The 16062-nt window shown below is 36.0% G+C and overlaps 1 protein-coding gene across 1 annotated transcript in view; it reads right to left on the minus strand.

Annotated features, from left to right (window-relative positions):
• The window catches only part of PEX7 (peroxisomal biogenesis factor 7), an 83324-nt gene that overhangs the window by 36895 nt on the left and 30367 nt on the right, over positions 1-16062 (minus strand). Inside the window, exons 6-8 of the mRNA XM_026504883.4 lie at positions 15460-15566; positions 13692-13805; positions 12130-12185 (exon numbers count right to left, since the gene is read on the minus strand). Coding sequence (XP_026360668.2) covers positions 12130-12185; positions 13692-13805; positions 15460-15566 — 277 coding nt within the window. The remainder of the gene's footprint in view (positions 1-12129; positions 12186-13691; positions 13806-15459; positions 15567-16062) is intronic.

Below are 16062 nucleotides of genomic sequence, written 5' to 3' on the forward strand. Positions count from 1 at the left end.
ACTAACTAGAATTTAAATAAAAATTTGGAAAAAAATAATAAGTTAAATATAAGAACAGATATTGATATGGAAGAATTTGAGGCATAATGAAGACTCTTTATTTGGACCTATTTCGCTTAATATTCCCACTGCCTGAAATCCACTGGGTAGGGCGCTACTGATCCTGGAGGAAGGGGAGTCAATTGCTAACTGCGTGGTCTGTCTTGGCCATTCCAGGACCCTACGCCCAGCACCTGCCCACTCAATGCCAAGGTGTGTGCTGGCACTGCCACAAAACCAAATATGCCCCCACAAAGAATACTGCAGATTTAATTTAAAGAGTAACTATAACCAGGGAAACATACACAGTAAGCCTTAGGTCCTTTTGCCTCCATATAAATAAATGGACAAAAATGTTCTTCGAAGGGGGTAAAAACCACTGAAAGGAGAGGAGGTAAAGAATGCTTACATAAAGTTTATCTGGTATATAACTTTCCAGACATTTTCCAACGAAAATGCACACATAAACACATATTATAATTACAGAAGCCTTTTAAAATCAGTAATTATTAAGATCACAATCACGTAGGTCTAGGCCAGCCCCAGTGGAGTGCTGGAGCCAGCTCATTCTGGTTTGCGAGAGCTGGCTGAGCACAACTTCCCAACCCTGTGCTTACTACGGACATCAGGTCACGGGGGCAGCTTGATATCGGCCGTGATAGGAGGACTTATACCACTGAACTCTTACTTCAAACATACAAATCAGGTTACCCCCACCTGCCTAGAGAGCCAGTTGTTAAACATTTTTCTGGTCAGCCCTTATGGAATTATGTTGAATAATAAACTGTTAATAAATTAAAATGGTGTTATTATCTGGTCTTATAAGCAAGAAAAGCACTGATAAAAATACTAGAATCAAAGCCACAATGAGATACCACCTTACACCAGTTAGAATGGCTAAAATTAACAAGACAGGAAACAACAAATGTTGGCAAGGATGTGGAGAACGGGGAACCCTCTTACACTGTCGGTGGGAATGCAGGCTGGTACCGCCACTCTGGAAAACAGTATGGAGGTTCCTCAAGAAGTTAAAAATAGAGCTACCCTATGACCCAACAATTGCACTACTAGGTGTTTACCCCAAAGATGTAGTGAAACGAAGGGGCACAACTGCACCCCAATGTTCATAGCAGCAATGTCCACAATAGCCAAACTGTGGAAGGAGACAAGATGTCCTTCAACAGATGAATGGATAGAGAAGATGTGGTTCATATATACAATGGAATTATTCTCAACCATCAGAAAGGATGAATACCTACCATTTATATTGACATGGATGGAACTGGAGGGTATTATGCTAAGTGAAATAAGTCAGTCAGAGAAAGATAATTATCATATGGTTTCACTCACATGTGTAATATAAGAATAGTGCAGAGAATCATAGGGGAAGGGAGGGAAAACTGAATGGGAAGAAATCAGAGAGGGAGACAAACCATGAGAGACCCTTGACTCTAGGAAACAAGCTGAGGGCTGCAGAAGGGGAGGTGGGTGAGGGGATGGGTAACTGGGTGATGGGCATTAAGGGGGCACGTGATGTGATGAGCACTGGGTGTTATACGCAACTGATGAATCACTGAACCCTACATCTGAAACTAATGATCTACGTTAGCTAATTGAATTTAAATAAAAAAATACTATACTTTTATAGTATAAATTGAATTTAAATAAAAAAACACTTTAAGAGCTCTGAACTAAAACTAAATTTAAAAGTTATGTACTGGAGAACATGTTGATAAAAAGTTGCACACTGTCACCAAGAAAATGAACTCCCAGGAGGCAGAGGAGACAACAAAAGGCCAGGTTGAGGCTGCCTGCTTTTGTGGCCATACAATACAAATTGTTATCTCACCCTTGAAGACGGGAGCTGAAATGGGCCTCAAACCCAAAGAGATGGTCTTCTGTCACCATCCATCCTGGCAGTGTAATAAGTGACAAAGACTTACACGGCCCCTGCTACGTGCAGCATTTGTGGATATTACTCGTCTCGTCCTCACAGCAAGCCGGTGTGGTAGGTACCATCATTGTCTCCATTTTACAGAAGAGGACACTGAGCATGCTGTTTTCAAATACTGTGTTCAAGTTTATACAGATAGTAAAAGGAGGCCTGGCTCCGTAGTCCGTGGTCCTAACTCCTATGTTACCCAGGAATGTGCCACCCCACAATTAGTCCATTCAACTTGTATTTCCCACAACCCCAAATCTGTATTTGTGACTACAAGTCTCTGCTACTCCCACTAATCCCAACACAAATGACAGGCTCAGGACTCCCTGAAGTGTGTTTCTACTTCTTTCCAGGTCTTTACTTTTATCATTTCGTCAGCAAGATATTCAGAACTGTCTATTACAAGGGCTGTCAGATAACAGGCATTCTATAAAAATGCCTGAATTTTAAAGCAGAGTATAGCCCTACCATTTTGTAACCAAAGTAGCTTAACAGTTGAGTAGGAAACATTAACGTTGCTGGTATAAGCAGAGCGAGTTTCACATCACACAAGCTTAGATGAGCACAGTTTGAAAACACTGGAATTAAAACTCCCTATTTTTCTTGCCAAAAATTCTATAAGTCAAAAAAACCCCCACTGCAGTTTGGTATATTACTACCCAAGACCAACGACAAAGAATGTTTGGAAGGTTAGAATATTTATAGAAGTATCATAAGGTGAAAAAGTATTACTCTGAGTTTAAATTTATCATATTAGTTTTATCAGTTTTATGAAAGTTATATCTTTAAATACCTGAGAAGTATTTGCTACACCTGGAAAAATGTTGCTTTTTCTAATGAAAAAAAAACCTAATTTTAACAGCTTTTACCTTTGTTTGGCTGCCATACATACTGGATCTGCTGATTTCCAACTGTGTTTACAAAACAATCCACTTAGTATGAAACCAAAACAAGCACTCAGAACTCAAATCATGCTCATGCATGGTTGGCATAGCAAACATGCCTCGGCCGAAAAAGAAGTAACCTAATGGAGAGTACATGGGAAGAAGATGGTGTGCTACAATCTATGCTGACAACATTCACAGAAGAAAGGAAATAAATCACTGTGAAATATTTTAGATTTAGTACCATCTTGAGTGAAGTTTAGAAAGAACCGATGTGTAATTTTTTTTTAAGATTTTATTTATTATTTGATGAGAGAGTGAGCACAAGCAGGGGGAGTGGCAGGCAGAGGGAGAGGGAGAAGCAGACTCCCCGCTGAGCAGGGAGACCAATGAGGGGCTTGATCCCAGGGCCCTGGGATCATGACCTGAGCTGAAGGCAGACACTTAACCGACTGAGCCACCCAGGTGCCCCAGAACTGATGTATATTTTTATAGAGTATATTCCCCATCAGCTAAAGGGAGTTCTGATATTTTTTATAAGGTTGGAGCTTTTGTTTAATCTAAACACATTAATTTCAAATGCTATTTACATATTAATTTTTAGATTTTTATTATTTATTCAGTGAAACATAATGAGCTACTATACAGGTAAAGGACTTAAAGCTTTTTCTATTAGATATGATAATATATCCACATAAAACAAAAATATGAAACCTGAATTTTATAATACTAAAACATCCATCACATCATCAGTTTTGACATGTGCACAAGATGAACTATTTTAAAATGAAATTTTAAAGGCTTAAAAACTACACAAGATATAAAAATGGACAAGTAAATGAAAACTTATCTTTGAAGAGCTTATGTTACAAAAACTAGCCGCCCAAAATCTAGAGGTAATACCTGTATAATTATCAGTGCTGAAAATTAAACAGGTTATTGCTGGTCTTTTGTCTTAAATCTTTTTCTTTTTATTAAAATGAGTTTTCTGGCACTAAAAATATCATCAAACCAATGAGATTTAAAATTCTTCAGAGGATAAATTGAACTCATATCACATGGGGAAAAAATCTACTAAAAACATTTCTTTTCTGACCTTTCCAATGCATGGTCACTACACACAAATAATGAAAACTAAACTCACACAAGGCATTACTATAGTTAAAGTCGTATTCTCAGCATGTTTTGTGAATTACAAAATACAGTACATATATTAAAAAAGAAATTTTAAAAAATGATTTTGTTTTCTTTTTCTACTTTCCTTCTCATAAAGTCTTTGGTGGTGCTATATTGAAATACACAATTATTAACCTCCAGTTACATTTAGTAAAAAGGCAGTACAGTAAAGTAGCTGTAACGTGTGTTAAAATTAAAATTCCATTTCTGGAAAAAAGAGGATGCTGCTTCTACATACTGCCTGTGATGGAATTTGGTTTAAGTTTTTTACTCCATACTGAGAAAATGATTACCAATTTTGCAGGGAAAAAACAAAAGAATTCTAGGCTTCAGGCTTGACTAGGGATAATATTCCCATGAAGACCTTAAAATGGCCCTGGTGAACGGAAGCTTAGGGGATGCTAAAAGTTTGGTTGGGAAGGAAAGAGAAATGTAAGAGAGAAGTTAAAAGAAGATAGCGGAAAAAGGAATAAATTACAGGCTAAGGGGGAAGTCAGTAGGGAATTGGAGAACAATGATAAAGGAGGGAGAAGGGGTGATTTCACAGTTCTGAAAACAAGAGCGTATGGGGTTAAGAGCCCTCATATCCAATGGTAGCAGAGAAATGGATAGGTACGGATTTAGATCAATCCGCAGGCTTGCAGTGAAAATTGAGATAATTTGTGCTTGAGCTCCACAGTTATTATTATTATTTTCAAAGATTTTATTTATTTGAGAGACAGACAGAGATAGTGAGGGAGAACAGGAGCAGGGAGGAGAGGGAGAAGCAGGCTCCCCACTGAGCAGGGAGCCCAACATGGGGCTCAATCCCAGAACCCTGGGATCATGACCTGAGCCAAAGGCAGACACTTAACTGACTGAACCACCCAGGAGCCCCCCCCCCCTTTTAAAGAGATATATAAGGCCTTGAGTGAATAAGGTTGGTGAGGTGTCTTGAGAAGAGAAACAAAGGTTGGAACAGTGAAAAATTAGCACAGTAATTTCCAGTATGACCTCTTCTGTAATTCTTATAATCAATTTTTGAGGAGAGATATTATTAATTCCACCCTACATATGAAAACCTGGACTCTGAGTTATATAGGAAAACTGTGCATTAAATGTCTTTTTTAGTTATATGTTAAGGATCTCCTATTATTTCATTATAATTTCACTTTTTCCAAATGCTTACAATTACAGCTATGACACTTTTGATCTTGCAGCATGTCACCGAAACCAATCCTCTCCCCAGAAGCACTAAACATCTATCCCCTAATCTCCAGACTTGCTCAGGGATCAGGAAAGAAGCAAAACCTAATTCTTAGAAATAGAAGAGTAAGACTGTGAGCCTTAAATTGTGATGATTTTTGAGCATGTTTAGCTACCTACACGATTTTGGAGCAGTATCACATTCAAAAGTTCAGTCTTAACAAATATTTCTGACTCAAATTTACATCTATAAAGATAAGGCATTTCTCAACTGGGTCTTCAAGGATACTTAAGTATATAGATAAAACGGGGAACGGCCAGTAGGGTTAAGATCATGATAACAGTTCTGAAAATAAAGTGTACGTAGGTCACTAGGTTTTTCCCTTTAATTAGAAACAGGACAGAAATGGATTTAATATGCCCCTTAATAATACCTCGAAACCAGAAAGACCCAATTAAAATTGTTAGGGACACTAAAAATGAGATCAAAAGATTAATGCCCCATCTCATTTGGTAAAGTCTCCAGTGATCAGTTTCAAACACCAGAAAGGTCTTTGAAATCCAAGGACTAGATTCTATATCCACAAATCCCTTTTGAGCCCACAAGTGACACTATATAAAGAGAGAAAACTGAAAGTTCTACTCTTTATCCTGCTCAGTCCATCCAAAGGATCTCACATCACTGGCCATTCACATCTGGTTGAAATCCTCTCCTGAAGTTTCTGCGGCATACTGCATGCTCTCCTGTTTTAAGTGGGCTTGTCCCTTCTTTCTTCCAACATTAATTCTCTCCTGCTTTTTGTTCTTCTTTCTCTAAACTTAGTCATTCTTATGGACTGAACTGTCAGTAAGTTAATGGTCTTCAAATCCATATTTACAGCCCAAACCTTCAGCCAATAATCTATCTCCACAATTCCAGTTTGAAGAAGTTTGGGGTGGATGGCCAAGTTTTCTTCCTGTCTGCCATGTTGCCATTCTTTGGCTCTAATGCCAGAAGTTCTATAATCACTCCTTACTATTTTATACAGACTATTAAAAAAAAACTGTTATGGCACCCTTTTAATTGATAGCTGGAAGCCTCAGTGTGATTATGTTTCCCAGTTTATCTGCATGCTTGTATTGGATTAAAAAAAAAGTTAGGGCATGTAATTTCTCTCAAGGCATTGTTGTAAATTATTCTATTCCACAGTATATTCCACAGAAACAAAGTTATACAGCTTCTACCATATCAACTACTGACTCAGAAGTAAAGGAGAGAGGAATTCTGGGTAGTTGAGGCAGGGAAGCCATGCAAATCCAAAACTCTAAGGGCATCTTCACAAAAAACTAATACAGAATAAGAAGAACAAATAAAACTACACAAAACTTGGGGCTCCTGGGTGGCTCAGTCCGTTAAACATCCAACTCTTGATTTCAGCTGAGGTCATAATCTTTGGCTTGCAAGATCAAGCCCCACAACGGGCTCCATGCTGGGCATGGAGCCTGCTCGAGACACCCTCCCTCTACCCCAGCTCATGTGTGTGAGCTCACTCTCTCTTCACCCCTCAAAAAACAAAACAAAACAAACAAAAGCCCTACACAAAACTCAGGCCTCCAACACACCTGAAATTTAATTACAGCTAAAAAAGAAAAATAAAAACAGAACCACAACGAGCTATCTCCCATGTTCCAGCCACAAGCCTAACTGGACACTTCAGTCTGTACCAGGGAAAACTGAACTGCAACAATCAGGGTCCCCAGGAAAAAAGATCAAAAAACTTATGAGGACATAAGAATCAGACTGGCATTGGAATTCCAAAAACAAGACAGAAAAGGAGGCAAAAATGAGGTAGCATTTTCAAAAAACTCCAGAAATGTAAATCGAAGCATTTCTTTTTTTTTTAAGGTTTATAAAATTTATTTTATTTTTTTGATATTGTAGATTTATTTATTTATCTATTTATTTTTATTTTAATGTTTTTAATTATATTATGTTAGTCACAATACAGTACATCCCTGGCTTCTGATGTAAAGTTCAATGATTCATTAGTTGCGTATAACACCCAGTGCACCATGCAATACGTGCCCTCCTTACTACCCATCACCAGTCTATCCCATTCCCCCACCCCCCTCCCCTCTGAGGCCCTCAGTTTGTTTCTCATAGTCCATAGTCTCTCATGCTTCATTCTCCCTTCTGATTACCCCCCCCTTTCTTTATCCCTTTCTTCCCCTACCGATAATGCTAAGTGAAATAAGTCAAGCAGAGAAAGACAATTATCATATGATTTCTCTCATCTATGGAACTAGGAAGATCGGTAGGGGAAATTGAAGCATTTCTATTCAGAGAAGCTACACTTTAAGGACAAGGCTATAGAGAAACAGTTTTAAATGTGCAAGAGCTCCTGAGAATTCTGAACCCATCAGCTCTTCTTAAGGAATCTACTAGAAGATAAACTTCACCAAACTAAGAGACATGATGGGGAAATTCCAGCAAAAAGATTAATAATGAATATTTGATATATTTAGTTGTATATCTAAGACTAAAACAAAGGTGAAAACAGTGGAAAAATAATTTGTTAAATGTTGCGAGGTCTGACAAAGTATAAATAAAATCACTCAACATTTGATGGAGAAAGGAAAGGTGGGGAAAAAAGGAAATAGAGTAAGTTCACTGCTTGTCGTATATGTAGTAGGTAGGTGTTGAAATACCATTAAAAACTCACGAGTCAGCAATGGTTACATTTTTTTTAAATGGGAATAAAGGCATTAAAAAATTTAAAATACCAAACGCAACCACTAATACAAGCAAAAACTTAATACCTAAATATTACAAAAATTTAAATAAAAGAACAAAATAAACCTTCAAAACACAACCAAATTTACATCATATACAGAAACAGCAAATGTAACTTAATATACATAATAGTCGCCACATAAAATGATACGACAGACTTGATACCAAACATGTTTTTATCAAGAAATATAGATAGGTTAAACTTGACTATTACAATACAAAGACTTTTTATTTAGTTCACCTAGCAAGACCCAAATATATGCTCTATACAAAAGACATATCAGAAACAAAATGTTTCAAAAAAGCTAAAACTGAAGGTATAGGAAAAGATGTACCCGGAAAGTGGAAACAATCTGAAAGCAGGGACAGTGACACAGGTTAAGAGACAAAGCCCAGCTAAAGCTAAAAAGATCAACTGTGACAAAGAAGGAATCTCTTTGATGCTAAAAGTCTCAATTCACTATATGGCTGTTATAAATACCTATGCACCAAACAACACACTACACTATCTACCTTTATGAAATCAAAACGACAAGAGTTGCAAGGAGACACAGATAGAAGCCCACTGATAATAGTTTTAACATTCCACTCTTGGTACAAAAGAGATTAAGTGGTCAAAAAATAAAATAGGATACAGAACATCTAAACAACAATCAGTAGAGCTTATGTCACATATTGGACTTCACAGCATGATCATACAGAATATACCCTCTTCTCAATTGCTTATGAAACACTCACAAAAGCTGATCATTTATCAGGTCCCCCCAAAAATCAATATGTTCTATAAAATGGAATGACTAAGAACTGTATTCTCTAATTACAATGCAATAAAACTAGAAACTTTTAATGAACTTCTAAAAATTAAAAAGCACTTTCATCTGGAAATTAAATAACTTCCTACTTAACAACCCTTGAAAGAAAGGGGAAATACAGATAGAAGTTACAAATCTTTTCAAAACAAACTGAGGGTTTCAGAGGGGAGGAGGATGGAGGATTGGGCTAGGCCAGTGATGGGTATTAAGGACTGTATGTATTGCATGGAGCACTGGGTGTTATACGCAAACAATGAATCATGGAACATTACATCAAAACCTAATGATGTACTGTATGGTGAACAGCATAATAAAAAATTAAAAATAAATAAATAAAATGATAATGAAAACATAATATATCAGAATTTATGGGTGAGAACTGAAACAGAAACTAGAAGAAAATTCATAGCCTTAAACAGTTTATTAACAAAATGAAAGAATAAAAATAAATTCCCAGCTCAAAAGTTGAAAAAGAACAAGGTAAGCCAGAAGAAAGTAACAAGAAGGAAATAATAAAGATAAAAGTAGAAATTAATGAGGTGATGAATAGAAAAACGGTCATTCTAATTAATAAACCAAAATCTTGTTTGCTGAAGAAAAATAACAAAGTATATATACCATTAAATAACTTACAGAAGAAATCACAAACATACAAAATCAGAAATAAGAGTGAAATAACCGTTGAAACAGGAGAAATTAAAAAGTCATGACACTACTTTACAGACATCTGTAACAAATAAATGTGAAAATCTATAAGCTAAGGACAATTTCCAAAACTGATCCCAATAGAGATAAAAAGTTTAAATAGACCAATTTTCCATACAAGAAATAAAGTTATCAAGAAAGCACTCCACAAAAAGAACCATACCTAGGTGGTTTCACAGGGGAACTCAACCGAGGCTTCAAGGACCAAATAGCCTCGATGTTGTACAAGTTGTTCCGGAGCTTTGAAAACTAGGAAAACTTCTTAATTCTTTTTTATGAAACAAGTAAAACACTGACGCATGAAAGAAAGAAAGAAAGAAAGAAAGAAAGAAAGAGCAAGCTGTAGACCAATATCACCTTTGAATACTAATGCAAAAGCTCTAAATAAACTAATAGCAGACCAAATTCAACACTACATAAGAAAATAATACACAAAGATCAAGAGGGATTTAGTCCAGGAAGGCAAGGCTGGTTCGATCCATTACAATAATTCCTTAATAGCTCTAAGAAGAAAAATCATGATCATCTCCACAGATGCTGAAAAAGCCTTTGACAAAACTTAAAATCCATTTCTGACTTTAAAAAGATTCAAGAAATCAAGAGTTGATGCACATTTCCTTAGCACGACAAACAAACATATATATATCTGACCCTTGAGCAACACAAGTTTGAACTGTGTGGGTCCACTTACATGGAATTTGTTTTTCAATAAATATACATACAGTATTGTAAATGTATTTTCTCTTCCTTATGATTTTCTTAATAACATTTTCTTTTCTCTAGCTTACCTTATTGTAAGAATACAGTATATGATACACACAGCATGCAAAATGGGTGTTAATCAATTGTTTACATTAGTTATAGGTAAGGCTTCTGGTCAACAGCAGGCTGTTAGGTTTTAGGGGAGTCAAAAGTTATGCAGGGGTCAGTACCCCTAACCCCAGGTGTTTGAAGGTCAACTATACTTTGACTTAGAGCCAACACCTTACTTTTAACAGGGAAATGTAAAAGGCACTTTCATAAATACAGAATTAGACATTATAACACTATTTAGCACTTTAAGAGAGGTATCTGCAAATGCAATTAGATAAATCAATCGGAGGCATCAGAGTTGGAACTGAAGATACATAACCGTCTTTCCTGGCAGATGCTTTGATCATGTACTTGGAAAACCCTAAAGAATCAATGATCTTTAGATCGGTAGAGAAACAGGCATTCTCAAACACTGCTTCTTAGAATGAAAATTGATATATTCCTTTTGGGGGGAATTTGGTGATATCTAACACAACTATATGTATGCTTACATTTTAATTCAGCAATCTCACTTCTAGGAATATACTCTGAAGTTAATCTTCTAATAATGTGCACATACATACAAGGTATTATTCACTGTGCATTGTTTATTTACAAAATATCTGAGAACAAGCTAAATTCCCATACATAGGAGAGTAGTTGAATAAACGATAGTACATCCACATAACGCAGTATTATAAGAATGAGAAGATCTCTATGAACTGACATACAGTGATTTCCTGGATGTATTTTATGTGAAAAAAAGCAAAACTGAAGAGTACCCAGAGCACTCCATTTTGTATAAAAAAGGGGGAAATAAGAAAATAGGCATTGTCTACTTATCTGAGCAATATCGATTATTATAGGATGTGGGACCCTATAGAATGGGTTGGAAAGAATAGAGGAAATAAATTTTTCTGAATATAACTTTACATACATCTTGACTTTGGAACCATGTTACTGTTTTGTCTGCTCAGAGAAACAGACAAAATCAATAAGGATACGGGAAAATTGAATACAAACAGAAGCAAATGAATCGAACTGTGTTTCCAATGAATGACACAGCCACACTGATGGAGGGGAGCAGAATTAACCCAAATAACCTTTAAACACAGTATTTGGACTAGGGGAAAAAAGCCCTAAACAAATGTGAACTCTAATTAGTATGATTCCGTTTCAGAGAGGCATGGCTTTGCAATTCTAAAATTACTTTCTGAGCATTCTAGGGTTTGCAAGTAAGTCAATATATTGTGGATAATGGGAATTAGGAGTTACAAATCTGGAAAAGGAGGAAAAAAAACCAGAATAAACCTTGTGTAGTGTGGGATTGGAACTGGGATGTATGGATAGAGACACACATACACACACGTATATATTCATACATAGATGTGGATGTGCACACACATATACACACTCATCTATATACATTCGCAAACATAATAACACCCTTGCTGGTTTTTTCAACTATAACAATCTAAGCCTTAAGATTCATATAATTACACCCGAAAAAATGGAATTTCACAATTTCTAAAATCTAAACTTAAAAAATACTGGCTATGCAGCCTATTGTGTGGAAAGGTGTCAGTATAGGAATAGCTATCAGGAAAAAAGGCTTTTAAACAGAATAGCCAGGCTATCTTTAAATAGCAAAGAATTTACGTATATGCCAAGATCATAAAAATATAATATGAATCCTAGTGGCAAATATTCAAATGTGCCGAGCTCAGATTATTTTCATATTAGTACAATAACTATTTTTCATAAAAGTTGAAAGAATGCTATTCGGTATTTCACAATGAAACTTATCAAAAACTACCGTACCTTACAGTGAAATCATAGGAGCAAGAGGCCAGAACGGAAGCATGAAATGGTGAAAACTACAAAAAAAAAAAAAAAAAACTTTTCTAAGTTAGCTGTAATTATAACATGTTACTTCATAAGGTCATTCCCATGAGTGCTACAATAAAGTTTAATCAAGACTGTTGCTTAAAATTACTTCTCCCCAAACCTTATATGCTTTAATTTAAGGCAAAAATCTTCTGGCCTTTTAAGTATCAGCTGCAGGAAATACATTTACTTTAACATTCACCAAAGAAAAGTCATTCCTCAAGCTTTTTAGCACTTACTTAGAATAAAATATTCCCAAAGGGTTGCCATTCTGGAAAAATTAAATACAATTTCATAATGGCTATCCAAAAATGACTCCTACAATATAAGGAATTTAAGTATATGATTGTACAATATGTAATTATATAATTTACCCATTTTATGAATACATATTATGATTGCTATATACACAAGTATCAAGTCATCATTTAATTGTTAAATAAAAACATCTTTAAAAGAATTTTTACATTATCTGTATATCACAACAATGTAAAGGATATCAAGAACAAAAACTGCAAATTTAAAGACAAATATCTTTTAGATAAGTAATCAACATACTTTAATAGGCTGCCCTTTGTAATTATATTTCTTTAGGTTTTTTTCTTCCCAGTATTTTAATGGTTATATACATAAATATAACTACATTCAAATATGCTTTATAGTTTGCAAAATACTTTCAGTAAATTACCCAATTTCATTCTGTGAAACAAATATTGAAACTATTTTTCAACTACTACAACCTGTGTGCCATTAAAACAACAACATGGCACTGGGTCTCATATGCTGAGTTGCAACCAGTAAAATTTAAAATATTAATCTAATTGAAGATTTAGAATTTCTGAAATAGGAATAACCCAATATCTTATTTAAAAGATGAATAAAGTACTTCTTTACCCTTAGTATAACAAAACAAAGAATGAAATTGGGGGATTGAAAAGATGTTTTCCACAGTGACTTAGCAAAACCCACCAATAAAAGCTGGGAAGCTTATGTAAGTCACCTTAGAACCAGGCACATTTCTCAGGAGTGGGAGCAAAAAGTTATCTTCATCTCATCGTCTGTTGTTGGCAGAGTGGAAAATTTTCTATACCCCAAATGTTTGGGAACATTCATATTTATTACCATGTTAGAGTAAAGAAACCTCTCTGTAGTTTCAACCAAGAGACCTTCCATTGAGTGGGAAATTATGAAGAATACCGAAAGTAAATTATCATAGTTAAAAACATATAAAAAGGAATAGTAGTAGAATGGAAAGGACAAAATGAAAAAACTTTTCTATTTAACCTTAAGCACTGATTGGCTACATTGTCCCAATTCATTCAATTATTATTCAAATATTTTACCTAATTTTAGCTTTCATTGTTCATCATCAATTGGCGAACAGAAATATGCATAAAAAGAATCCATAACCCCAACCCCTAAACAGTTTTCTATACACTTCATTGGTTATGTTTGTATTTATACTCTACATATAAAAAGAAAAGATAAACACTTACTTTCACTCTCCTAACAGCATAGGTGTGACCAAGAAGTTCGAACACTGGCTGCCGTACATTCCTCAAGTCCCAGCCTCTCAAACTACAATCCACTGCCCCGGTCACCAGCAAGTTCTGCAAAAACGATTCGGAGAAAAGTGAGCAGTGCACACATCAGAACAAGGCACAGTCTCAAATGGCACTGTGGGTTCTCCAATCAACCCGTAGTAGTACCAGTAAGTACATACGGGAATAAAAATTATGCCTGACAAATAAGCCCACCTTTCTCTTCAGTGTATTGTGAGGCTTTACCAGGGGTTAAACAGCAAGAGGCCTGTTAACCGAGGAATATGGGGGGAAACAAAAGGGTACAAATTTGATTTTTTACATTTTTTCTAAATTTAATTCAATCATTGTTCCCCACTCTCATGGGCCATGTCTTAATACAATATCTAATCCTATTTGAGAACTTCTGCAAATGGTGGTGAGTCTCTCCTATCTGGTCAGGTTTTACAAATCTCTCTATCTAGAGCCCTCGGTGAACCCACAGTTCCTGGCTGAACAGGCCAAGTGCTGGGTCCACAGTCAGCCCCGTCCTTGCCAACCAGAGCAGTAATTCATTGTCTGAATGTTCTGGGTTTCGGTGTAAGCTCATTTGAGGAAAAATTTCAATAATTTAAAACAAAAACTGGGGCGCCTGGGTGGCACAGTCGTTAAGCATCTGCCTTTGGCTCAGGGCGTGATTCCAGCGTTCTGGGATCAAGTCCCACATCGGGCTCTTCAGCTATGAGCCTGCTTCTTCCTCTCCCACTCCCCTGCTTGTGTTCCCTCTCTCGCTGACTGTCTCTCTCTGTCAAATAAATAAATAAAATCTTTTTAAAAAATAATTTAAAACAAAACCAATTTTAACAACTCTCAACCATGTGTCAGCATCTTTTTGTGAATTCCCAAAAGTGAAAAATATAGTCCACAACTCATTTTCTATATGGAAAACTCATTTATGATGACAGAGAGTTGAACAGCAGTTATCTGCCTGGAATTGTTATTTAGCTCAAGTACTATTATTGAATATGTACTCTATTTTCTTTTAATCCATTTTATTTCTTTCCAAAGAACTCTGCCAGTACAATGCTCTCTTAACTTCCTTTAATTAATTGAAAACTGAGAAGAAACAAGGCATATGTTTTAACTGTCAGTCCCAATCAAAAGACCACTTCAGGTACATAAACAGTATATCAACACATGTTTAATCCATTTCTATTCTGAATTCATATGCTCATGTGGTTAACTGAAGCTTTGCAAAAAGGTACAAATAGACACTATTATCTTACAGAAGCATGAAGTTTGGTTAGGCTTATATGGGAAGATGAAACAAAATGTTAAAAACTGGTGGACTGTCAAACTAAAAATCAAGTTACAAATAGTTCAGCAGCCCAACCAGCAAAGTGAACAAGAAATGAAAGCAGATGATACAAATTGGTGGGGTTAAGAGCAATAAAGAAAAAAAAGTTACATAAATTGTAAAGCAGCTTCCCAAATAAGCAAGTAAGGCTGCACTGTTGAACTTTGAGAATTTCTACTTCTTACTCTGCCTGTTTTATGTGCACTTAAATCCAATTAATGCTAATACAGGTCACTCACAATCATCAATTAGAACTGAAAGGGACTGAATTTAACTTAATGGTCCATAAACACTACCAAGGTCCACATTAAGGAACAGAAGATAAAATCGCAAACATTTCAACAATGGGAAGGGCTCAGCAGCAAGGGACAGATCCAGACAGGGTACCTCATTGTATTTACACCAGTCACAGCTCAAAATTTCTGCATGATGTGCTGGAACCACAATTCTGACTCCTGTTGACTTCACATCCCAGATTCTCAGAGTCTGATCACCTGATGAGAGATGAAGACTTGATCACCCTCCATCACACCATTTGGATGCTCAGTGACATATACTCATGATGAGAAATTCAGGGAAAATACACTATTTTACTGTTAGGATTTTACCATCTCTATATCATATGCATACATATATTGGTTTTTTTTTTTTTTAAGATTTAGATAAAGAGAGAAAGCACACGAGTGGAAGGGGCAGAGGGAGAGGGAGAGAGAAGCTCAAGTAGACTCCACAGTGAGCCCGAAGCCCAATGTAGGGGCTCGATCTCATGACCCTGAGATCACAACCTGAGCCAAAACCAAGAATCGGATGCTTAACTGACCACCACATATATTGTTTTTTACTAGAATGCACAGGAACTACTAAAAGTGATGAACTACAAAAAGTAATGTGTCATGACAATGTTTTTAGATCTACTCAATGCAGGAAAATCTGAATTTCACACTGAAACAACAACACGCATGGTGACAAGATACAGACACACATAGCGCC

The sequence above is a fragment of the Ursus arctos genome, unplaced genomic scaffold, assembly GCF_023065955.2.
Source record: "Ursus arctos isolate Adak ecotype North America unplaced genomic scaffold, UrsArc2.0 scaffold_13, whole genome shotgun sequence".
Classification (NCBI taxonomy): Eukaryota; Metazoa; Chordata; class Mammalia; order Carnivora; family Ursidae; genus Ursus; species Ursus arctos.